At 39.5% G+C, this 26,664-nt stretch overlaps 1 protein-coding gene across 6 annotated transcripts in view; it reads right to left on the bottom strand.

Moving 5' to 3' along the window:
• Window positions 1-847: 847 nt before the first annotated feature.
• CHCHD3 (coiled-coil-helix-coiled-coil-helix domain containing 3) overlaps window positions 848-26,664 on the bottom strand; it is a 158,606-nt gene continuing 132,789 nt past the window's right edge. For 2 of the 6 annotated variants that reach the window (XM_075142638.1, XM_075142622.1), the window contains exons 7-8: window positions 7,050-7,185; window positions 848-1,578 (exon numbers count right to left, since the gene is read on the bottom strand). In XM_075142638.1, the coding sequence (XP_074998739.1) occupies window positions 1,552-1,578; window positions 7,050-7,185 (163 nt within the window). In that variant the 3' untranslated portion in view covers window positions 848-1,551. Of the gene's footprint in view, window positions 1,579-7,049; window positions 7,186-9,226; window positions 9,459-13,338; window positions 13,572-22,716; window positions 23,173-26,664 lie in introns of those variants that run through there. The other 4 variants (XM_075142630.1, XR_012672482.1, XM_075142646.1 and 1 more) reach the window with 4 other exon arrangements.

Genomic DNA, 26,664 nt, shown 5'->3' with positions numbered 1-26,664 from the left:
AAGGATGGATCTGCCAACTTCTTGGCTCTCTGTTACAAAAGAGAACATTATAAAGGAGAATTTGTGAGTTAGCTGATTTGTAAACACTACAGCAAGTCACCATGTAAACATGTTGCTTACGTCCCTATAATTTCTCTCAAGCAGTTTACCTGGCACCTGACGTTGAACTCCAGGATCTTCCTCTCCTACTGATATTACAGTTGCTTCACGTGTAAAAAAGCCCAGGTTCTTTTTGTAGCATTAAAAAAAGAATCCTTAATTAAACAGTACTCACAAAGCATCTTGATAATTAGAATAGGAGAGTCACTGGCAATATTTTGAATACAAATGAGATGCGCAGGTGCACTCGCAGTTGTAGAGCAGGATGCAGTTCAAACGTAGCCAATTAGAGAAATGGAACAGGTAAATAAATAGCAGAAGGCTCTAGACACACTGCTCATTTGACACTGTTACTATTACTATTGCGTAAAAACCTTTTCTAAGATTGCTTGATAAGATGAATGCAGCAGTCGTTATCTGAACAAAAACAACCAAATGAAAGTGGGTACTTGCATAAAGACATTTTGCAGTTTTGGGCACTGGATGCCCTTTCATTCACAAGTACTTTCCAAGAAAGGAAACTGGTGGTCCATGAATCACAGCACACTATCACGTGGGATCCTTTTAGGTGGCTTTGATGGAAAACAGTTATATGTAAGTACCATTCCTGAAATCAAGGTTGGTTATGCATAAAAGTCTACGCTTTAAAGCTTCAGCAATAACATCTGCTGGAAAAACATGATTGACACAGCAGAGGGAACACCATCCGCCTCTGAGAAGTGGAAAGAGAGACAGACTGAAACATCAATCTTGTGCATAAAATGTATTTATTGTTGGTACAGAGCGAGGCATATTCGTCAGTACTTGATAAGAGTGAGGAGCACAACAGAATCATTTCACGTAAATAAAGGCCATGTTACGTCTTAAGTGTTGGATCATTAACATCATTCCAGCAGAAGGCCTGGAGAGAGACTTCATTAAGTTACGTAATTTGTGAAATAAGTTAAAGCACAATTTACGTCATTATACATTGTAAGGAAAACTTTAATATGAGCAACGAATACATGCTCTACATTGAGGAGCAGCGGCTGACTGGCTCACAAAGTACCGCCACGTCCCGGCACACCAAGTGTTACATACCCGTGCCTTTGACAGTGAGAAGTTTTTTGAGGAGATTCTACAATGAAATAGCAGCATTTGAAGGTTATTTCCCCTTTCTAAGGCCAGTGAAAGGTTCTTTTCTTCTCCTTCTTTCAATCACCAATAAGTGGATTTTACTAAGACTGAACAGTATCTTCGGAAGTATGATTTCTGATGTAATAAGATACAGGTCTTGGCTTTTCAAATGGTCACACTGATTGAGCCGTGATGGCTGCTGCTCTTGAAATGGCTCTTCCAGTTCTTCTCTTTATTGGTCTGCCCTGTAAATGCGCTGTCATATCATTCCTGGGAAAAAATGCTCTTCTGCTGAAATTAGAGTTGATGGTCTTGTGCTTGATTTGGACAATGCCTTTATCCTCCTCTCCCAAGCATGCTCTGCTAAGAAAACAGTCAGGGAAGAGGGGAAGAGAGAGAGAGAGAAGCTTATTTCAGTAACCCAAAGTTATTCCAGAGACCCCCTGAAGTTTGGCTACAATTCCTTCCTAGGATTTGCAATTTTTAAAATAAAAATACAGAAAAAGAAACATTGTCAACACGCACATCATCACAGAAACAAGTCACAGAAGCAGAATGAAGCTATCTGAGGACTCAACAAGCCAGCCATTTGGAGGCCTGAAGAGTTGCAGTAATGATTCCTTTTCATCCATCCTAATGCTATCACGGCTCTAGTGCTATGGCTATTATGGAAATTAGAACGTCTGACCTTACAATAAGATAAATCCTGTTCCCAGCAATTACATACTCGAAATATATCCTGAAGTCACACAACACCAAGTATCTCCCCTACCTACCTCCTTCCTGTGTTCTGAGTCATAATCAAAATCTCGATAGCCTGAACAAGTTGCACTGACCTTGCGCTTCATTAATCACCTTCTGTGCACAGCCAGGCCACCAAGAGCTAAAAGTATAGATCTGTCAAGTAGCCCAAGAGCTACTCCTCCCACCACACCAGAGAGCTCTGCCATCAAGGTCTCGACTCTTCAGAGAGGTCCTGGCCTCTACCCTGAAAATACAGACTTGCAAGGACAGTATGTAGGGCTCTACTAAGAACCTCCTCCAGCCATGACCTAGAAATAAAGGGTCTGCAGAAACGAGCACATGTATGGATACTACTTGTCTAGATCAGTAAGGAGAACAGAAAGTGGGATCTAATAGGACACTGGCAGGTTAGGCAGTAAAAGCATGCTGGAGGCCACCTATGTTCACTGGAGGACTATGATGTTGACCAAGGCAATCTATTGCTCTCGCCTACAAAATCCATAAAATGGGGAAGATGGTAATTACGAGTTTCCTTGTAAGAAATGGTAGGAAGGGATTTGATAGGGCTTACGTCAGGAGTAACCCCAAATGTAGACCTTGAAATCTTACGGGAGACCTACCAACAGCTGATTCAAGTATTTGAGCAGCAGTATCTGGCCACAGAGGGCACATTGTCTTGCGAGTCTGGACGGCATTGTCAGGGTCACAGAAGTTAGGGCTTGGGAAAATTAAAAATAAAGGGAATGAAAAACCTGTTGTCATGTATGTTTTTAACGAAATTCCCATTGTATTTCTAAAAATAACCCGGTGAACCATTCAACTAGAACAAGCAGGTTTTTTGCAAGGATTAAGAGCTGTACCAAGGAGCAGGACAGTGCGCACATGAAAAGATGGTAAAAGTCCTTCTCATGACAAATATTCTCTGGAATCCATGGTAGAAAAGTACACACTGACAAAATAAAAGGAGTTGGTTTTATGCTCCCTAGGTGCTATTCAAGCAAAAATAAGGGAAACTTTTATTAGTTAACAAAATCTCCAATCTCAGTTCGACAGCATCCCCATGGAGATTTCTGTAAAACTGATGACGGCTACTTTACCTGGAAGACTCTTTTTGCAGTGGTATTACAGAAACTTGCTCGAAGCCATCACTGGGCTGAATATTAACTTTACATAAATTTAACACTGCATAAGTTAACACAGGAAATTCCCAAAAGATCTGAGAAAAATTGTGTTACTTTTCTTTTATTTAGTGTCCTAAGGAAAGAAATCGTAGGTATTTGTTCATCACATGCATATTTCTGCCCACAAAATTTCATCTTCAGACAATTGGGAGTGTCCCCGGGCTTGCTTTGGTTTTGTCTACATTTTGGGGCTTTTTTTAATGTTCTTTACTGACTCTTGCCATTTAACATCACCTACAAATTTACTTCACGTATTTAAATTTTTGTTTTGTATTTTTTTTCATTATACCAATGTAGGTGTGAAGGGAACCTGGTCTGATTCTTCCATAATAAACTTCCTTCAATCAAGGTAGTGTTAAATGGTGGTCATAAAAGACAATGACTTTTTATTGCATTTCAGTTCACAGTATTTCCAGCTACATTAATTTTACATATTTTTCTATTAGATTGGAAGATGGTGTCTAGTAAAAATACTGGAGGACGAGGCTAAAAAAAGGGTTTGATTCTGACTAGGACGCATGATTAAGGACCATTCCGTCCTACAAATTAAAATAATGGTTACAACAAGGCTGAATGATAACGTTTTGTAGCCAGGCTGTCAGACACCAGCAGCTGTTGGTATCATTCCTTGAAGTACTTTAAATCTAACCTGCCTGCAGAGACTTGCATCCCTGTGAAATTCAATGGTCTAATAGGAGACTATTGCACAGACTTCATTAAGCTATAGTCTAGTTGTGTTTCCATATAGGAATTAGGACTCCCTGTAGCCCGGGGCGGGGGAGGGAGGAAAAAAAAAGGAAAAATGAAAAAAGAAAAAGGGTGTTTTAACAGCCACCTTGTCTACATCAGTGGACGGCAAACTAGGATAAGTGATAAAAATGCGGCTGGATGGTCCGTATTAGTGCAGTGATGGTCTGGCTGGAGTTATTTCAGCAGTGGGAGCACAAGTACATGCCACAGACCCACCTAATATCTTCCCCTTAATGGCTCCATTAAGTAGGTTTTTCTCTCCGTTACTATTATAATAAAATGCAAACATTAATAATAGAGTTTAATTTATCTCAGAAGCTTCTCATGACTTCGGGAAAAGATGTAAAGTGAAGATACAACAATGTGTCAAACTCCCCTGAATTAACAGTTCTCTGGGCCTTTCTAACAAGGGGAGAAAAGGACAGATAGAGACATGAGATTACAGACAGGATGAGAAATAAGGAGCATACAGAAGAGAGGGTGAGATAATTATAAGCAAGATAGGAAAGAAAGAGGAGTCAATAAATTCAATTTATGAAAAGCACAGAGTGTGCTCAGCCTGAGCACAAGTGCCCAGACTCACCGCCAGGAAATCGGATTAGTTAACTTATTTGGTTTTCAATATCTTGGTCTATTCCCTCTAGCAAATTTTCTTCTTTGTTTGTTTCTTGTAGCCAGTGTCAGTTAACTTTTTCATTTCTGAATCTGCTATTTATCCCACTCCTCTGTCTTCCAACCAAGCACACAACAGTAGGTAATTTTGCAGTATTTTATAACAGCGTTTAGCAATTATTTCAAAGTAACTGTTTGTCTGGACCTCTGGGCAATCAACCAGTAAAAATAATTACAATTACAGCTGCAATACTTGCAGGATGAGCTACAGAGAACTGATGTTCATTATGAAAAACAATTGCTTCTGCTTGCAAATATTTCCGTCATAAAAGGCTTCTCTTTCTCTGTTATCATAAGAGAGAAACCTCTCTGAATTCTCATCTTGAAGCATGTGTGAAAGAGAACAAGAAGCATTTAGGAAACACTTTTAACTGCTTGACAGGCTTGGTTGAAGATCTTCAACAAAAAAGGTATTTAAAAGGGTTCAAAAACCTAACGCTCATATTTATGCAATTTCCTTTTCCTGCACCTTCTGAACATGAATTAATTCATCCTCATCACAGTCTTCTGAAGAAATTCCTATCAGGTACAAACTTTAGTTATAGCTTAAACATGTATAACTAATCTAAATTTTCTAGTTACTTTAAAAATAATATAGAATTATACATACAGTAAATTAGTGTTCCAGGTGACGTAAGCCACGGCAAAAATCTAGTCCACTACATAACAATCTAATATTATTCACTGGCCTTTTTTCTAAAATGTCTCAGAAACACCCATGGTCCTGTAACTTCAGAGTGGACTTTGGAATACAAAAATCAAACTAAGAGAAAACTTAGAAAAAATAAATACACACACCAATTATTGTTTGTCATAGTAGGAATTAATTTAAAAAAATCACCAATTTAAAGAAAAAAAAAATCAAGTTCACAAGGTCATGAAGAACTGTACAGCTCAGGGAAGAAGGGGATGAGCAAAATTTGCTGGCTGGAGCCATAGCACCTGGACAAAGCTGGTTGCACTGCTCACGCTTGGGTGTCTGAGCATGGCTCAACCACCTTTCCAAAATGAATAAAGTGTCAGTAGCTTTATCAAAGAAAGCCTCAGGCTAGGAGATGAGGAAAATTTTTCATGAGCGGGGAGATCTGGCAGGCTGCCGAGTTTTTAAGGAAATGAAGATGCTCAGGAGCTTGGTGCATTAACAAGTGGGCAGGAAAAACACCAAAGGAGATACCGAAGGAGGTGATTCTGAAAAGGACAGATCTCATTGACTTTTATATTTTGTCACGTGGATCCTCTTTAAAGTTTTCACTGTTGATAACAACGTTTAATATCACAAAGTGATTTCAGAGCTGCCTGGACAGCCACACAAATTGTCCTCATCCTGCACTGTTCAGAGAACAGCCACGCTACAGCCGTTAGCCGAGTCTCTCTTCTAGCACTGCCAATCCAGCCAGGCTGCCTGTGCAAAAAGGAGCATACTAACTATATAAACAAAGAATTAACAATAATAGCACCGCACAAATGTATTAAGTGCTGAGGACTGAGGAACAGCTTTAGCATTGCCACGCAACTGTTGGCTCCTACCATGTTTGACATAGCACTAGACCACGAGCAGCTTTAACTCCAGCAAGATCTTCAGTAATACCAGAGCAAGACTGCACCAGCGTAACAGCAAAAAGGTCACGGTGAATGATTATAGTCCAAGTCTTACTCCTATTCCGTACAGGCAGAATTAACTCGAGTGAAAATTATTATCATTATCAAATACTAGACATGCTTGCTGGATCTCTGCTAACACATTAGAGCACGCGTTTTCACATGTTCAAATATCAACTCATAGATTTTAGCAGAAATAAAAATCAGTAGACTTATTTAAGCATTTTTAACGTATACCACATATATGGCCTATAAGAACATTTGCAACTGGCTTCTCTAAGAACACAATCGAGGTCAACATATGCGTCTCTATATTTGAAAGATGTAAGCTGTTGAAAAAGAATCATGTTTAGAAAATTTAGCTTCTTTTAACTGAAAGATGTATATATTACTACCATTTTCCCTTATGCTACACTAATAAAGCATTAAAGTTTATAACCTACAGTAACAACCCATACCCTAGCAAATTGGATGAGAGGAGGACAAGACCAGCTGAACGGTAGTATTAGACTCTCAGAGTACATAACATAAAAGAAATCAAGGCTTCCAACTGGTGAGCAATCTAGTTTGAGACATTCATTCATTTCTTACTGAAAGTGGTCATATTTATGACAAATAGTACCACGTAGTTTAATCCCCTTGTTTTATTGCTAAAACTGCAGATACCAGGAAGCACCTGCCAACAGCAATAGTTACTACACTAAACAAGAGCTTCCCAAGGGAAGAGATGGAAACCCTAGCATTTAAATAAATTGAAAGAGCTTGTGAGAACATACATACCGCGAACAGTACTGCTTTAGCATGTAAGAAGGACCAGCTGGATAATCCAATAGTCTTCCCCGCTTCTTCATTCCATCATTAACTCAGTGGCAATATTTCTATACCCACCTGTTTGGCATGATTGACACAATGCAGGTACTGGCTAGCCAGGGCAGAGCAGCTGAGGGTCTCCTGAGCGTGCTGCCGATAACATTGTAGAATTTTATCCTGCAGATCAGCGCAGATTGGATGAGACTCATACCGCCTGGGGAAAAAGAAAAGAACATTTTGGCTCCCTTCTCAAAAAGATTTCAGGAAAGATGCAACTCCTTTTTTTAATTTTTTTTTTTAAAGAAGTAAACTAAATAATAGAAATGATGGAAAACACACTGAAGTTATACACAAAGGCTTTTTCTAGAGCTATTTGGGCTATGAAGTGGGTAACATCAGACACAAACATCAAGGTGAGCTGCAGAAGTGTGGCTATCAGGACTACAAGTGTCCTCCCGATCCAGTACTCAGGTTCCAGCTGGCAGAGAAAATTAACATCCAACTTCATATGAGCACGCATCTTTAACCGAAGATCCCAGCAATGACGAAGCACATTTGATCTCACCTACATCAGAACAACGGTCACAGAACCACAGGAAAGCTTCATCGCTGTATAGCCCTATGATCATATCATCTAGCTACTTATATAAAAGTGGAATTACCCATTGGGCTGACCTCGAGCATATAAAAACCCTGCTACCATCAGCAAATCACACAACCTGCTTCTGCTGATCTGATGATCTCTATTTTTGGCGCATCCTCCTTCCCATCACCTCAATTCTAATCCTGATGCCAGATGTGCAAATTATTTAGAAATGTTGTCTATTTTCTTTACTGTATGGATTCATTACTCTTGCCATCTTTTTGGCTGATGCAATACACTTTTTGCCTTCAACGGAAGTCAAAGGAATGGAAGCTTCTTTAGTCTGTCCAGTAAAATCCAACCTCTTTTGGACAAAAATCTTGTAATCTGCATTAATCTATAAAATGTCATTCACACTGATAGTGCCACAGAATTAAAATGGCAATACAATATTTTCCTATTTCAAAAGTAAGGGGGTTGGCGAAGTGTTTCAGAGACGAAATGTCCATTGAAATTTTAAGCTAACTGGACATTTACTTTATAAATACTTTTTAAGGTACTCATTTCTATAAGAGACGAACAAATCACAGTTAAACCCCTTTCACACCAAAGAGAAAATATTTCAATGGTAAAAAAAAAACACATGAAAATTTAGAAAACCATTTACAGTTCATAAGCCTTGAAAACAACCATTTGCTTTACGCATGTGAACTGTATATTTAACGCACCTTCCAATTACTGTACCAGGAAAGCCTGACATCCATTCCAGCCCACATTATTTTTAGTTCAATAAGGTCGTAAAAAAAATGAGACTCATCAGCCACAGTATTCTCAGATGAATATTCTGTTCTTTCTTATTTTGCTGATTGGCCAAGGCAGATCTCTCTATTTTACTACAGTAAGAAAGTGAAACGCGAAGCACAATGCTGTTCCTTAGGGGAACTGACTTCTTGGCAATCACTCAAGATGTAGTACCAAAAAAAAGGAATGTTAAGTCACCTTGATTTTACAGTATATACCTATATAAAACATCCCTCTTACTCTTTTCATTCATTACCGTACCACTGTGAAATGCCTAAAACAGAATTTAAATGCAGTCCCAGGTGCTTACACACTTTATGATCTGAAAGTTCAAACTTCTGTAGACTCTTACGGATGAGGATTTTCCCTTAATCCCCGCTCTGCTGATATCAGCAAGCACTTCAAAAGCATGTTAGGCATCAAAATGTATGACCATAAACCGCTGCACACCGACTGATTATGGCAAGGTCTGTATCGGGATGGAGTACGAGAGGAAGCACCACGAACGCTCTTTGTAGACGTAAGACTCTCAGCGGTGATGATTCAGGTCCAACTAAACCAGAGCTCGTTTTAAATGTCTGAAACCCTGGTCTGGATTGATAAACCAATACAATAGACCATGAGTTAACAAAAAATACGCACAGTAAACCTAGCTGTGCCTTTATTCACAAGTGATTTTAAAGTGACTTCTTATATAAAGGTGAAGAGTGAAGGAAATGGGCTGCTGTACACTTGCTACATAAATTCTGTAAATGTATTTAAAGCCATTTCAACGGGGGTACTCTCACCTACACTAAGGAGCTTTTTTGACTGCTTTTTTCCCTGAGCCATGCCATTAGTGACCTTTCGAAGTCCATGTATTATTCCTTACTTGAATGCGTCAATGGACTCTTTACGTTGCCAACCGTATCGGAGCCCTGTAAGACACGTCGTCTCTCCAGCCCCACAGTTACTGGTTTTCATACTATGACTTTTCACTGGTGATTTTTCAAACCGTGCTCTCAGCCCATTGCCCGTCCTTCCAGGCACTGCAGACCTGATGCAGGTCAATGCGAACAAGGCCACTTCCTTCAAGTCAACCAAGTCCATTTTCTTGGATTAATCTGTTGAAGGAAAGCACCGTCTCCGTATTGATCTGCTGTGCCTGTTATGCTACCCTAATGCACTATTTGCACTTTTGGGAAAACGCTAAATGAGATTACTGTCTAACATTAGATGGCCATAAACCACGTGCTGCAGGATCTCCCGTTCAGGAAAGAAGGTTTCAATGTCCATTATGGTAACCCCACCGAAGGGTTTGCGATTGATTTCTGTTTGGTGATGGATGACAGGACTCTCAGATGGATGGTCAGAAACAGCCAACAGCAAGGAAACTCCTCAAAAGAGAAATGAAATATCTCCCTACAGAACTCCTCTAAGGGTCCTATAAATAAGGGTAATTTTACAGAGGGGTCTGTGGGGTTTGACTGAAGAAAAAGCTCGTAAGAAAATGTAGATAGTGCAAAATCATTAATTATGTGGAATCTGTAGTAAAAACGTGGAGGTTTTAAATACCTGAAGGGATAAAGCAACCTGGTCTGGTCCCAGAGCTGACCCTGCTTCAAGCAGGAGGTCCCGTCCCTGAACTATCCCGTGTCCTGAGAGAGAGATCTGTATTTTGGGACACGTGGCAGGGAAAGTATCCCTTTTTTTTTAATCACTTGGGAATTTTGCAACTAAACTGAAGGAAAAATACACAACGTGGTAGTGAACCAGGACTGCCAAGAAACCCTGACAGATCTCCATCTCCATTCAGTGCAACTCAATAACTACAGAATCAACACACATGAAATCTAAAATGCCTTTCTTAGCAAAAGTCAATATGAACAGCAGTCTGATCTGCAGCACGCGCCACATGGCACGCTAGTAACGACGTGTTTTTATTAAGTTTACAATTACTTGATCTGCTTTCACTGTTCCAGCTGCTCCTCAAGCACCTCTCATGCTAGCAGAATATTTCGGTGTGCTGGAATAAACCTCCGAGGGAGCCGCGCACCCACCTTTTCCATCAAGCTGATGCACCGCAATCTCATAAAGGTAATAGGATGAAGACACAAAAGAAAACGAGAGTTTTAAAAAGAAATATTCTATGCTAAAGCATGAAGAGAAAATTTAATGAAGGTAACTTTGTACTCATCTAGTCTCTCTCAAAGAGCATAGCTTATTGTACTCATGGGGGCACCGAGAAAGGAGCCCCTTCATGGCATTCAAACAAAATGTCTACTAAAGAGGAAATTTGAAATCACCACGGTAAGCTTTACAAGTTTTGTCATAAAACTGACATTCTGACTAAAGGAATCTGAATCGCTGATGAGTTTCCAACTGTGCAGGTATCTGGCATAATCCCACCAGATCAGGACGTCAGGCAATTGTCATAAAATATGGGGAAAAAAAATAGCAACAAAAAACCAGCATGCAATACAAAAAATAGTGCCATTAGATGGCCAGAAGTATCCAGGGCTTAATTTTATTTCTCATTAAAATGCTGACACCTATCAAAAGCATCTGGTTTTATTTGTGTAACCCTTGGCATCTAAGGCTACCTCCGTACTACTAAATAAAACAGACCAGAGGTGATCCTGTGGGTCCAAGGCCAAGCAGCACGATACAGCACAACCTGCATCTCTTCGGTGTAAAATCTTCCCTTCCCCTCTTGTCAGCAGCTCAGCACATCCACTTCCAAACCGCAAACTGGGGACAGTCCCCGGCACGTGCTGTTCCCCTGGTCATGCCCGGTGCTGTCCAAGTAAGCGTTAGCTCCAAAACAAAACCCTATAAACAAACGTGCTACCAATTAGACCCAATGCACCAGCAGAGGAGAGCGCTGGAGACGATGTCCTGACCTGTCGTGTTTACTCCTACTGATGTAGGAGAGGAGCCACGCTGTGACCAGACCCCAGCTGCGCTACCCGGCGTGCAGAGGGAAGAAAAAGGAGGAGGATGTTTCTTTTCTCAGCGTGCCTACAATGCACACAAAGATAAGAAACAACAAATTGACGGTGAAACAAGGAAACTGAGGCAATCTGTACTCTTGCGATAGGCAGCCTCCTAAGTACAGCAACAGCCTAATTGTTTTCAAGTGCTTTGTGAGCAACCGAGAGGATTTTTAGAGGGATTTGTGGGAAGTTAATCAATTAACGTTGTCTACATCTAGCAGAAATTCCTTCTGAGAAACAGAGAAACTTGGTGCTGGTTTGAGAAGTGGATGAGTGAGGGATGGAAGGTGGTGTCGCGAGTGGTTCAGAGAGAAAGTAAATAGGGAATTTAGGGAAGCAGAAATGGGAAATGCAGGGCTTCGAAAGCGAAGACGTGTGACTTGCACGGGATAACGTTGATGGGAAAGCCAGAGGTAGGATGAAAGGAGAGGATGTGAATACGGGGTAGGAAGTTATCTGCAGTACTGCTTTCCAGAGACATCATCAGGGCAAGAATTCACTTCTCATGGCCAGGGCGCAAACAAAAATAATAAAAAAAAAATGTTGCAGTAACTGGTAGCCTGAGTTGTGATGGATTTAGCTGAGCAGATGGACAAGAAAGACCATGTTTGAGATATTTTGCATAAAGAGTCAGCAGGAGCGAAACGTAAGCCTAGTTGAGAAGACCTAGAGAGAAGGTCAGCTCAAAGATAAAGTGTAAGCGACAAGTCTGAAACAGCAGCAAGACAGTGGTATTTTCCATCATGACACAAAAAGGTGGTGGTGAGGGGTTTGGGTTTTGTTTTTTTTTTTTAAGATTACCTCATCCAAAAAGAGCCACTTCCAACAGCATCTCTGCTGAGTGAACTTGCAGGACTTGTTTATAGTACAGAAAATAGTTGCAAAACAGATAACAGGAGAAAAAAGACAAAAGGGCATATGGTAATGAAGGTCCTTACTGCTGCACCATTATTTTTAGTTTTTAAATTAATTTAAAATCTTTATATTAAATTATTTTTTAAAATCGTCTTCGCACATTAAGTGGGTGATGACTTGAAAGTGCATTATGAAACATGTAAAGCACAAACCAAATGGTTATGTTCTTCTAAAAATCATTTGGAAGTAATACCACAGATCTGATTTCTGAATATCTACAACTGATGTAATGAAGCAGTCCATAATCAAACTGTGCCCCCACAGAGCCCTCAAAATTACCGTGTGGGAAGTGCTGCCAGCAAAAGATCAAGTACTGTAGAGTTGATTCTTGCTTTTATTTACACTTGACTACATAGTGTGACTTTTCTAAAAGGTGTAAAAGAAAGAATTTGCTTAATGAATCTATGATGAAATGGTGGAGGAGAACCACAGTCGTTTCTGCTCTACAATCGAGAATACTAAATGTGTGTAGTAATACTAAACAAATGACTTACGCAGAAGTCAGAATACAACTTACTCCGCCTGCTGATATATGTATCTTTTGTGCCACTAGTGATCAGCTCTACTCTTAATATTGCCCGTGTTATTTTTAGACTCTTTCGTCTAAAATCCCGGCACTGACAAAACCACAGGCAAATGTTTGTCATCCTCTCATTTATTTCATTGCTCACCCAGCCTTCTTAAAAGCAAATAAAAATCTATTTCAAACATTCTGATCTTTGAAATTTAGGGACGGAGATGAGAAGAGGAGGAAAGACATATTCCAGCATATTCACACACACAGACTGCTTGAAGACGGACATTTAATTATGTCTAGAGAGTACTAAGTCAAGTTCGATATGTTGACAAAAACCTGGTTTAACAACGAAGACTGGCAGATAGTACTATTGACCTTTTTAGACGCTTTTTTTTTTTTAACCTAGTGAATGTTTCCCACCTGGTAAAACACCTGGTATGTTGGTAGGCTATCGGTTCAGCTTTTAGCATAAGCAAAGTGGAAACCATTCCTTGTATTGCAACAACTTATTTATTGCATATAGGGAGGAAAGAGCATCTCTAAGATTAACAGAGAGAATTTATGATTCAAATCTGGCAAAGCACATAAATACGAGCAGAACTTCAAGAAGTGAGTAATTCCACATTTGCATGTGCAAAGTTATGCACATTCTTAAACCCATTCTTGGGCTGAGTCTTACAACAGGAAGACATTAGGATGAGGACCAGAAAAGATTTCCTGGTTGTGAATCCTAATTAGACTGATGAACTAGTTGCCAAGGTTAGTCTTCAGACTCTCAGGACGTTACATTAGGACTAGATCTCTTCCGCCTGGAGAAAGACAATTGCAAGTGAACATGAGATGGACCTGTGAAATCGTCAGTGGCATACAGAAGAGAGGCAGCCAGTGAGATTTTCTAGCATTAGATTTACAATGAAAAAATAATTCAAGCCTTTTCCAAACAACACATAATGAAAAGCTGGTACTCACTGCTAGGGGATACTGGGGTTATCATAAGTATATTTGGGTTCAAAAGATAATTATACAGTAACGTAAGAGAAGTCCATCAAGAGATTATAAGCAGAAATACATTTGGCTCAGGAAAGCCCCACTCCACTACTTGTTTGAAGGTAAAATGGTATCACTGCATACCTCCCCTATTTTTACAGCGTTCCCTAAATACCCACTCCTAGCCGTTGCCCAAGAAGCGAGGGGGACCCCTGATCTGACCTTCTGTGACTACTTATACTCCAAATAGCTTGATGAGCAAGTCATCAAATGAATACAAGACTCCCATCAACCCCATCAGACAAAATTAGATTGAATACTTCCATTTAAATTGATATTAATTGACTTTTATTATCCCAAACCATTATTCGTTTATAAAACTCCCCTCCCTGAAAAGAACAACATAAAACCCCTTAAAATACAAAGTACACCAACATATTATTATACAAATGTACCTTACACACAGCTGGTCCTTGCAGCTGCAAAGGGAAGCACATGTTGGAATTACCCAAATTTAGGATACACAATTTTTTTTTAGCTTAAGGAACAGTTTTTATTGAATACCAGGATACTAAAATAAACAATCACATGGATGATAATGATACAAATTCTAGACTTCTAACAGGGGCACGCATGTCTTTACAGTGTAGAAAAGATAGCATAGTAAATACAGTCTTTAATCAGAAGAAACTCTGGAATATATTATATCCATGTAATGTACCTATATGCTATGTATATACAGAAAGAACTTCTTGGTCTTGTACTGATCAAAACCAGTTCCTAAGTCTGGCAAGTTAAGAGACAAAGAACAATCATCTCAGATATACAAAAGTCTGTCCAACCACTGGGCAGAACAAAACCCAAACTAATCCCTCCACAAGAGTCAAATCTGCTCGGTCTGAATTGAGCAAAAACCCCCACTTTCATGCATACGTGATCAGCATATCAACGCTTGCATTTCAAGCCTCATAATGTAAATTCAGATCGCAAATTATTTTTAGAGTTTGCATGTGGCATCACTTGAGCTCTGTCTCATTACTCCGCCCAAAAAATTATTTAATGAAGACTGGCAAGATTCCACTCGCTCAGCTGTTTATGAGCAGACAAGTCAAAGATCACCACAGCAAACAACACCAGGTGGTGCCATTCCTTAGTATTAGGACTTTTGGGGGGCTTTTGGGCACTATGGAGGTTTAAGCTGCTCTCTTCAGATCTAGCTAGTGTTCACGATAAGGTAGATCTAGTCTTTGGGAACTTTAATTGATGCTTTGACTGACACTTCTCACAGAAGTGGCTGATGCCAGTGGTTTGCAACATTGCTGTTGCAGGACTTCTTGGGTATATTCACTAGCATTACATGCTATGGAAAAATACAATATAGTATTTCTAATTTTTAAAGGGAAAATTAGTTTTGCAACAGTTTGAAACCTGCTTCTATATGAAGGTGGCAAAAAAAACCAAAAATTATCCACTTCAATGGATATTTTATCCATTTTAATTTTATTCCTGGCCCTACATTAAATTTTCCACAGTAATGTTACATCACTGTGTGTGTAAAGCACACACAAAAAAGAATACAGACAGACCTAAACAAAGATCAAAAACCCAAATGAGCAGCATAAAGCAAATACACGACAGCATACCATGTTGTAGATTTATTACCGCCACTTATTTCCCAAGAGCTATACAACTCACTTCAGGCTTTGTAAACTTATGAGTAACATGAACATCCCAAAATCGTGGTAATAAAATCTTCACAGCACCTTATACTGCTACACTAAAAAAACAGCTTTCCCTTTATATAGGTGCTATATAATGTGTTCTAATAAGGAGACACATTTCTCATCTATAGCAAAGGTCAACTACTGCCTTCAATGCAAAGCACCACAAGACACTTACTCGTGGCACGTTATTATCCAAATATTACTCTCTAGAGCAATGTATGTTTAACTATTTTCTTCAGCCATAAGAGGCCCAAAAGCCTGTTACTGACCACAGAAATAAGAGATATTATGAGTAGAAGTAGCGTACAGAAAAAGCAATCAACAGTTAAACACTTCAAGCATCACTGCTCCCATGGGTAATGATTACTTGAGGGAACTGAAGGTTGCAACCTTAAGAGATAGTAGAATAAATGCCAATTTTTCACTTGGGCATGAAGTTATTTAACAAAAAGGGCTTGGATTCACTTTGATAAGTCACAAAGACTACATACACTTCCCCAGGTCATGTACCGGGCTGTGGCAAGCTACCCTTTTCATAAAATATAACCAGCTGGGCTGCAACAACAATAATGTGTTAGCAAACGCACATAAAGAGTAATAATCATCCTGCAAACACGCTGATAACAAGTGGGTACTGGACCTTGCTATAATATATCTTAGTTTTAATGTGCTTGTACAATGTGCTATAGAAATATTAAAACACAATGGCCTCAACATCCCTTTTAGCATCCTAGTAAGGAAAACGCACCTCTCACCATGAACAAATCATGAACTGAACTTAGAGAGATGAGTTGTAAAGCACAGCATTCATGGGTTTTTCATTACTTTCATTATTTTTCATTATTTTTTCATTATTTTTCACTGCCTACTGGTGGACGTTTCCCTGAGACTATTCTAAGACATGATGGTACCTGGAAAGCAGTTTAACACCAGAAGGTAGAGGGTATTGCAGGGAAACATCATTGCCAACTCACAAAGATCTTACAAAGGTCTCTCCTTACACATTTGCTGTGTGCTGGCAACATTAATTAGACACTGGATTATTTAACGGAACTTCAATCTGATCCAAGAAAGTGATTCTGATGCCTTGTGTTTTATAACCTTATCACGTATGATTTTTAAGGTCTTCAGATAGTTTGGTAGTGGAATGGTTTTTAGTTAAAGTATCTCAAGTTTGACAAACTTTAGATCAACCACTAAAATTTTTCCCACTTGGGTCATGCCCCTTGATTTCAACTGGCTCTCACTAAAGTTTTACTGCTAATTGCTGCTAAGTGAAGAATTCAACTTGCTCCTGCTGCGGCACATCTCGTTACAAAGGATGGTACTAGGCTAAGAGAAAGAAAATAATTCTTCTTGCCATCTACAGATGAAAACTGGTGATCTTTGCCATCATGCTGGGGTTTTTGGTTTTGTTTTTAAGGGGTCTAAGTATAACACAGTCCGAAATAACCCTTACAGGAGAACAGTAACAATTTCGGGCAAAATACCTCAGTGATGGAAATTGTAAGAGAAACAGCAATTTTTTCTAAAGGCCTTTCCTCCTCCTAGTATCATTTCTGCAAGTAGGTAAAATCTAAATGATCTCTTTCATTTCATGGCACAACAAAAAAGGTCTCCTTTGGGGGTACTGCCGATATAAAACAGCAGGATTTTATCATGTTCATCCTGCTTCGTGGGAAAGGTGAGTCCACTTTAAAGCTAACGTGGTAGCGAGGGCAAGCACCCTTCCAAAGGTACAGAGAGCTGAGAGAGACAATAAGGAACATAATTATAGTTAGTTATTGTTTGGTCTACTTATGGCCCTATTTTATAATACTACTGCCAGCAGAGCTATTTTATGTGATGTCTTTTTCATGCAGCAACCTTTTCATAAATCAAAGCAAAAGCAATACTAGGCAGTTTCTCCTGCAGCCTATTTGACAATAAAAGTTAACACTGAACCCTGGTTGTTATCAATCTTCATAAATGTGTCCATGATATAGCAAGCCTGTTCCATATTACACTGAGTCTGTTACTAATGCATGCATAGGAGCAACCCAGTGGCTTAATGGATCTCCTAAATGGCTTGAAACTGGGACTCATGTTAAGTGGCAGGGAAAGTTTTAAAGAAATAACTGCTTTTCTCATTTCTTTCAATATACGATAAAATGATTACACTTTACAGTGGGTCTAGCTCGAGAAATGTACATTGTATTACAATAGGAATTTACACACACTAAATAGAGACCTCAGGAAAATAGATATCGTGTTCAAGAACCTATAATAAGAAGCAGATAGGACAAGGGGAAATGGTTTGAAACTAAAAGAGGGTAGATTCAGACTAGATATAAGGAAGAAATCTTTTACAATGTGGGTGGTGAAACACTGGCACAGGTTGCCCAGAGAGGTGGTAGATGCCCCATCCCTGGGAAAGTTCAAGGTCAGGTTGGACGGGGCTCTGAGCAACCTGATCTAGTGGAAAATGTCCCTGCCCATGGCAGGGGGGTTGGACTAGATGACCTTTAAAGGTCCGTTCCAATCCAAACCACTCTATGATGATTTTAAGCCCAAAGTATCGGTATTTCAGTAGTTCCTTTTAGCAGAGATCTATGTAACTAAGGATTTTTATATTTAAGCACTGAACTCAAAATCTGACAGAATTAACAAACTTATTTCAGTAGTACACACACCCTCTTAAGGAGAAGAAGGGGGAATGCCTGATCTGTATTAATCTGGATATTATCTGAAAACAATTAGTTTACAATGCATATCCAGAACAAGAGCATGATGGTGGAGTTTGACCTTCACACATCTGTACTGCAAGGATCCAAAAAGCAGCAATGACATTATCTGCCTAAACATGAGGTTTACCAGTTACTATGGAACTTGAAGACAATTTCTGCCCCATGCAGTGTCATGCTATGAAACCAGAGAGGAGTAACAAGTCTCCAGGTTTAAAATAAAGAGAACTTGGGATAGAGCCATCACATAGATTAGCTTTATCCTTAATCAATTCTCTTGAAAAGCCACCAAAACCTCTTTTCTAGACTGTCCAGAAGAATATCTGCAATGTCTCTACCTAAAGCGGCCAAAATATTTAGTAGAGAAGAGCTGGTGAACTGGATTCATTTGACACTGAATTTATCTGTAGAGAACTTGTTTTTAAAACCTACATTGACCGCGTTGACTGCATCTTTTTATTGAGAGGGTTACAACAATTTTTTGGCTAAAGTACTGTGTCTAGTCAAAGCAAAGGGAGAAGAATGTATGTGATGGAAGAAAAGGGACTGCATTTCATCAGCCCGTGCAAGAGCAAGATTTCACTAACAGTAGAGCAGGGTAGACAGAGTAGTAGTCTATTACACATGGATCTATAAAGCCTGTCTCGCAAAACCTTTCGATCCTGATCTTCTCGTGCTTCCAGTAACGCATACGGCACAGTGCAGCATTTGCTACGGAATATTATCCATCTTAACACACCCTTGACAGGGGAGTCCATCTTTATAAAGTTTATAGCCATAGACATGGCAGTCGAGTGGTCTCCTTAAAGATACACATATTAGTTTTATCTGTTTTGTTCAGTTCCTTTCCCCAGGCTTAAATGTGTGCTTTAAATGTTTCAGGCCTATACTTTGATTTTATATTGCAGGCATATATATGGAAAGGCAGAGGACAGTGAGAGAGAGTGCATCGTTATGAATTTTTTTTTTTAAACACTGCAAGTTTTCCAATTTCAGTTACAGATCCTCTATAGAGGCACATAGCACTTGAATTGACAAAACCACTAACGCTTAACTCCTCCATAAACAGTAATGGGGAAAAAATTCTCCTACTCAACAGCTTTGTGTCTTCTTATGTTCTTTTAGGGTTAGAAGGTGGTGTGCTTTTCATGCTTCTACGTGCGCAGCATGGAACATAAATATCAGGTCACATTTATACAAGCCAAAAATGTTTTAAAATGCCAAAGCAAACAAAAAATATTTAGGAAATCCCCTCTTCAAAAACAGCAGGAAAAGAGTTTTGATTTGCTTAAGAATGAAGCTCATGTTCAAGAAAATCTGAAAACACATTTATCAGATACTGTAAAAGCCTTTAAAAAATTGGTTAGGACATTTCACGACCAATATATGCATTTTCTCCTACAGATGTCAGGACTCATGCTTTACAAATGCAGTGATAACCACTGAAAGAATCAAAATGCATGTTCAGAAAATAATTTAGCATTTTGCATTGAGGAGTATTGAGAATAACAGGGCAAAATTTAAAGAAAATACAGGCAGAACATCAGGAAAAAAATTCCTGTAAAGAACATGCATTAAATAACAGCATAGTATTTCAAGGGAAATAAAGAAAACTTCAATTTTCTGCTAGGGAGATAGACTATCTCGTTGGACCTGAGTACTTCCAACTAACGTGGCTAACCCTTAGCTCCATGGCTAACATAGCACAGTAACACACTATTAAAGGTCTAAAGGCAATGGGCTCATTTCCTACAAGCCGTTAGAGGTAGAGCCCTGTTACAATCAGGATCTTGCAGTCTATGGATCAGAGTTTCGGTCTCCTACAACAAGGCAGGTGTAATACTCTGTGCAAAGTGTGTGTACGGTCACAGCAGTTGGGCTGTGAGCCACCTTCTGATCAATTAATTGACTTACACAGTTGTGTCTAGAGATGCTCATTGGGAAAGCTTGCTGGAAATTTCAATCTAAAAAGAGAAAGAAATTTTTTTCAAGACTTGTATCTTCCGGGAAATAATTTCAAAATGGTCATATTCACAAAAGGCAACTACTGTCTAAAATTCAGTTATCAAAATGTCAAATTTTCTCTGATCAAAGGAGAATAAGTGATAAACTATGTAAGTTTGGGGGTAGAAAGAAGTAGTAATGCTCATGAGAGCAGGATTCATGCCGCTCCCCTGTTCAAAGGTATATGAAAATGTACATTCTGGTGCCCTGGTCAACTCCTAGGGAATGGAACTGCATAAGAAACAAAATTACATTTTTAAAAAACAAAATTATCTTATGCTCTAAGTGCTATTGACAGGATCAACAAAGAAAGCCAAAATATCACTGCTTGATTCTAGTTAAGATGGAGAACAAAAGTTTGGGGACCGTTATAACCTCTTACCTGTAAATGAGACCCAAACCAATCAGGCCGCTGAAAAAATATATACTGTATTAGGAAAAAGGGCCTATAAAGTTTGTGTAAAAAATGGCAGTCATTAACCACTTAACTCTAGAATCATATTGGGCACATATTACCCTGCTGACCTCAGTCAAGTCCCCTAACCTTAAGGGATAACTGCATGCACTTGTGTCACATCTATACAGGTCCTTTCATTATTTTTATTACAGTAACACATAGATGGACTAATTAAAGCTAAATTTACATTAGGCAGGCAATTGGTTAGGCATTCCAATACATAAAAAAGCATAAATCCTAAGCAGACCTATAAAGGCTTCTCCATGGTCCGACATCCATGTAGCACACATGTTGCCAACTGCCTGCTGCACAATTTTGCTCTATTCAAGAAAAAATTAAGAGTTAATCAAGTGCAACCTGGCACAATTCTATTTATTTCTTTGAGCCTGCTAGCAGCACAGAATGACAGCAAAGAAACGAACTTCCTCCTTTATCAAAACAGAGGAGCGACACCCGCGACATGAGAATCCCGTGCCACCTCCCAGGTACCACCCTCCCAGATGCCAACAACTGCAGCAGCCCCTTCTCCAGATGTTGCCAGCGGCAGCTCTGCACTCTGCATTGCCAATATCTGCAACGTGCTGAGACACAAACATGTGAGGACCAGCATAAAATAAATGTAACCTGGTTCTGGTACCAGCAGCATTTCTGCTATTCGGATGTTTTGAGAATGAGGACTTTATTTTAAAAATGTAAATGAAACGGCAACAAGTTGCTGGGGGAGTGTTGGAAGATACAGAGATGATTGTCGAACACTCCAGGCCCGACGGACACATTGTGCTGAAACCCTGACTGCTAACCAAGGTCCAAATCTGATGGAGCTTCATCTCAATTTAGACTGTCCTAAGCAAACAGGAAGATAAAAAGCAATATTGGAAGATAAACTTCAATTAAAAGTGCAGCTCTGCTCAGAGAAGGAGCTTTAGAGCATACTTGTTCTCTGCCTGCCTGATGTCTTACCTATTTCCCATAGTAGAAAAAATAAGTATTTTTTATACCATTTAGCCTTTTTATACCATTTTACCTTTTAGATACAGAGTAAGGTAGGTGCAATATACGTGCCAGATGCCACAATTTTCAAGTCCAGTCCTGTAATAATTTTTACTACCAGCAATTGAAGAGAAAGTTTTACTTTTGAACTAATCTCACGTGAACTAGGGGGCAACAAGACAGCTTAACTGCTTTATAAGACCTCTTAATACTATTTTTACAAACCTTATTTTCTGAGTATGACACAGCACTTTGCAGCAAAGCATATGATTTGATATTATTTCCCAAAATGTTTAATGTAAACTTTGGCTTTACAACAGTGATTTCACTTAGATGGTGTCTAAGCAGAATGACTGCAGTCTATGTTTTTCCCCTGATTTTGCCCAACACTACTGGAAGGGAAGAAAAAAAAAGGGAAGAACTGGTTAATTACAAGTAGCAGCAAATGAGCTGTAATGGAGGTGTTATGAATGTAAATCAGTGATGCCTGATGCAGCAACAGCAGCATCTGTGCATGCAGCTTCCAAAGTAATGAGATCGTGCTGATGTACTGGCATCCAGCTTTGATCACTTCATCTTGTTCAAGAGCTCTGATGGGAAAACAAAGGTCGGTGGCACTGACCTCCCTTCCTGCAGCTTGCACATGCACAAATATTAGCGACTGATCAAGGATTGCTGTCTTTCCACCCCGCGATTTCAGAACGGATGGTTACTTAGTTGGGGGCCTTAGCTAAACAGATAGCACAAGCTCCTGCAATATGAAGTGTCATGTTCTAACATGTAGAGGTAATTGGCAATTCATTCCTCACTCTGTAACCAGAAACAGGTGTATGCTTCTAAAAAAAACCATACCATCAACTCTGCAAAACGTGCTCCCTTCCAGAAAAAGAGGCTTGCTGCTGTGTGCTCCAAAGTGGGGGCTGTGAGATTTGTAGGCTTTGATCCTACAGATGGCTTGGACTTATAAAAAACATCTTTAGAAAAGGTATTTGTAAATCTCAGCAACAGAAGATTACAAAACACAGAACAAATTAATAACAAAAAGAAGAGACTGTGGGTTTTAACCTTCCTTGGTTTAATACTGTAATTGGGAAATCATTTACTCGTGTTTATACAAAATCCCAACAAAGGATGCTTAATGTATTAAAACAAGAGGCTTTAGTCCGTGAAAGGGAGCATGAAGCCAAATGTACCGCTGCAGAGCGTTACGTGCCAACTACACCGCAGAGTCAGTCCTCGTTGGTCCTGAGTGGCTCAGGAAACTCCAGCCAGCAGCAAGAACTGCCTTTAATGAGTGCATCCATCAATTTTCAGGGGACTTGGTTGATTACCAGCACACAAAACTAGGGAACACGCCAATTTAACTGTTGGCCACTGATGCGTGAAGGAAGAGTTTCACTCACTTGCTTTCACAAGGAAGTCTATAAAATTACTTAACGTGTCTATGTAAGCAAATATAGAAAACCTGTGGTGCGCTGGAACACAAGCACGTGCTTTCCCCTTCGAACACATCAACCAGTCTCACCTGAAGAGGAAAGGGACTTTCAGATCAAGAGGCACGTTTGCCCACATGGTTATCCTACTATAACAATATCCCGCAATAACTATCCTACTGTAACTTTCCTAACCTTCCAGAAAATCTTTTGTTATTTTAAGTACTAATTCGTATCAAGTAAAAAAATTCCTAGTCATGACTTTGTGCTTTAGTAAAATTAATTTTAAGATTGCTTTCTTCATTCCAGACCGTAAAGTATCTAACTGTGTGAAAAATTGGTGATAGCCCGAGGAGAGCTTTAATGAATGTACCCATGATTTCTAGAAAGGAAACAAAAGGGGAAGAGGGATTATGGCAAACATGGAAAGAATTGGCTTGGCCCTCTTAATTAATATGCTATCTAAATTTTGAATAATGGATTTTAAAAGTGAATATAACTCTCAAAAACACATTCAGTGCTTCAAACCTATCCCCTGACGACCAAATAAGCACATTTAAAGTTCCCATTACAGCTCAAATATTTCAATGAAAACACACATCCCCATGCAAACAGACTCATGATTCTGGGCTTAACAGAAAAACACACAGATATTATGCCAGAATCCCCTGCTCCCACTTCATTCAGAATGAATCTGCATCTAGCCTAAAAGTGCACAATTAATATTTCATCCAGCTCTGTTGATTACTCTCATTCCTAATGGACTGTATTGATCAAAGGAAGAAACATCTACGTTGCTGTAGGGAAAACTAAAGTTGTCATTTACGAAGTGATCATCATTTCATAGGTAAATGTACTGAATAAAGGGGGTTTAGAATTTTTATATTCTAAAGCTGCTCAAAGGATATCCTCTTACATATATTTATAGGTTGAAGAGCAAATGAGACAGGGGTAAATACTGAACGCCGAAGTCCCTTCATCAGGCCAAGCTGCTGAAGCAATAGGCAACTCTGTCCTAAAGGCAGAAATACAGAACTCCTGCTTCCGTGCTCCGATTCAAAGGCATGCATAAGGCATGCACGGCGTAAAGGGTTTCGCCAGCCGAGGGAACGCTGTGTCAAAGCAAAATCACAAAGTAGTAGCAGAAAGTCAAATGCGTTGCTTCAATGAGCTCTGCCACGGCAGCTCTCAGGTAAGTCTATCAGGACCAAGTACTGGCTGAAAGGAGTGGGCAAAGAAAACAGATTCTGTTTTATTCCTTTTGCATTCAAAATGAACAGGATTTTGGATGTACAAGATAAATAAGAGAGACCGAAAAGATTTGTAGTCTCTTTATCAATTTCTCTTCCCACCTGAAGCAGCTCTATGTGCTCTGAATCCAGACTGGTTTAAACCTAAGAGGGGTGACAATATCACTTCCACTCTGCAAAACACCATTTACACTTCGCTCGTTAAGTGTAATGCCGTTAGATATCAGACATCGGCACTGGTTAAATCAACGTCACCAGCTCTCACTGCTATGCCACCCTCTGCACGGTGTCAGCACAACTGTTTGTGCAGCCACACAGCAAAGCAGCCTTGGGGGAAAAAAAGCAGATGGGGTGGAAGAGTAGAAAGAGAGGGAAGTGAGACTATTCGAATACCTTTGCCACTAAGAGAAGCTCTACGGTTTAAGCTGAGTTAATGGCATTTAACACTGTGCATTCCTTCTAGCATAATTTACAAACATACCAGTCCTATGCTCACCTGTGGGATGTCGTGGATAACTCAGAACCATCGTCCCCAGCCCTAACATGTGAAAAAGAATTCAAGACTACTACCAGCAACAGTATCATCAGGGCTAACAATACTGAAACAACTGTTTCATGAGAAAGCACTATATATATGTGCTATATTTGTAAGAGAAAAGATTAATTCAGGACGTTTCTACTTAGAGCCCATCGTCTTTGGCTGAGCAAAGGGAACTCAACTAGAAGGCAAGCCTGCAGGCTCTGTCCAAGGATTTCTAAATAGCTTTCTATTTTCTGTCACTGGAAAAATACTATGTAGTATTTCACAAATAATTTATAATCTGTACTTTTAACTGTAGTTTTTAAAAGCAACTAATGCTAATTAAGGTAGCAAAAGGAACTGCTAGAAAACTGCAAGTTTCTCACCAGTGGATCTGCACAAGCAGAAACAAAGCAGAAACTATTTGCCTGTGTACCTCCCACATGAATTTCTATGTTACAGTAGCATGTGAGTATAACACGATAGTTACTGAAGATATTTGCATTAAGGAACTATCAATACTCCTAATTTACAGATAGTGCAGAAGAGTCCCTTTAAAGTCACCATATGTGCCTAACATCAGAAGGGTAACGAGAACAGTGAAATAAACCCACATTTCCCTGGTCTCAGTCCAATATCGTCATTAAAAAGCTCATTTTCTCTCTATACTGCATTTTTTTCGATGTCCAGAAAATTGGCATTACTGCTTTGTGAGACAATTATATTTGAAGATCAAAGTACCGCTGTTATTCACTTAACGTGGCTTCATTACAAACTTTCTCAGCTTCACTTCCCAGTTCAAAAGGGTATTAGCTAAAACACAACTTAAAGGAAGTACTCTTCATGTTTCTATGTATTTACAGATAACCATCAAACACAACTGTGCTTTAAATTTTATTTTCAGTAAACATTAATAAACCAAGCTTCATGATACAGAAGTCATCAATTAAAGGAAGACATGATATTGATGTTTTGTCATTTATTCCCATTCACTCTATCCTGAACCAAACCCCCTGCTGAACATATTTTCAAGGTTGTAATAGCCTGTTGCCTGGCTATCACCAAGCCCTAACTTCCATCAGCGATCAGAGCAATGGAAATGATCGAGCATCACGTGAAACATATTGATTTGGTTTGTGAAACTGTTTTTAAAACGTCTCAAATGCGTGAAGATTGTACCGTGTGAAGCAGCCTGAGCAAATCCCAAACCTTTCTCTGTTTAATCAAGCGAGCTCCTCCAGTTCCCGAGAGGCATTCCTCCTGATGGCAAGGTTCATGATCAGAAGTTTCATAGTAAGGGAATAAAGCCATCAAAAGTGTAATTCAGAATAAACAGCCAAGCTTCCAGACAATGCAGAGAATCCTCCATGATTAAAACTGTTAGCGTTGGATAATTTCATACAGGAGTCTATCAACATACAAACACATATAATCCCTGCGCCATGATGCACAGGACCCAGAATTTGGCTTCGTTGCAGACACAGGAGTTCAGAAGTGACACTAAAGTGACACACTGAGATACCGGGGAAAACCTCACCCTTGCTTTGCTTCGCAGAAGCACCACCTGGGCAGTAGAAACCAAACTGGGCAGCCGATCCCCAAAGAGGACCTGGATTTTCTATTAGTCTGGCCGCTGGGGACTATGTTTTTGCCAAGAAACCAGCAACAAGAAGCAACTCCATGAGAGAGCGGTGGAGCAGGAGAGGAATGGCAAAATATTTTGGAAAAAGCACTAGCGCACAGCTATGAAGTCTATCATCTACCACAAGGAATCAAAACCCACAGAAGTAAAAACATTTATTTTAGGCTGAATT

The sequence above is a fragment of the Calonectris borealis genome, chromosome 1 (genome assembly GCF_964195595.1).
Source record: "Calonectris borealis chromosome 1, bCalBor7.hap1.2, whole genome shotgun sequence".
In the NCBI taxonomy this organism is placed as follows: domain Eukaryota; kingdom Metazoa; phylum Chordata; class Aves; order Procellariiformes; family Procellariidae; genus Calonectris; species Calonectris borealis.
This window is presented reverse-complemented; position numbering and strand designations above follow the sequence as displayed.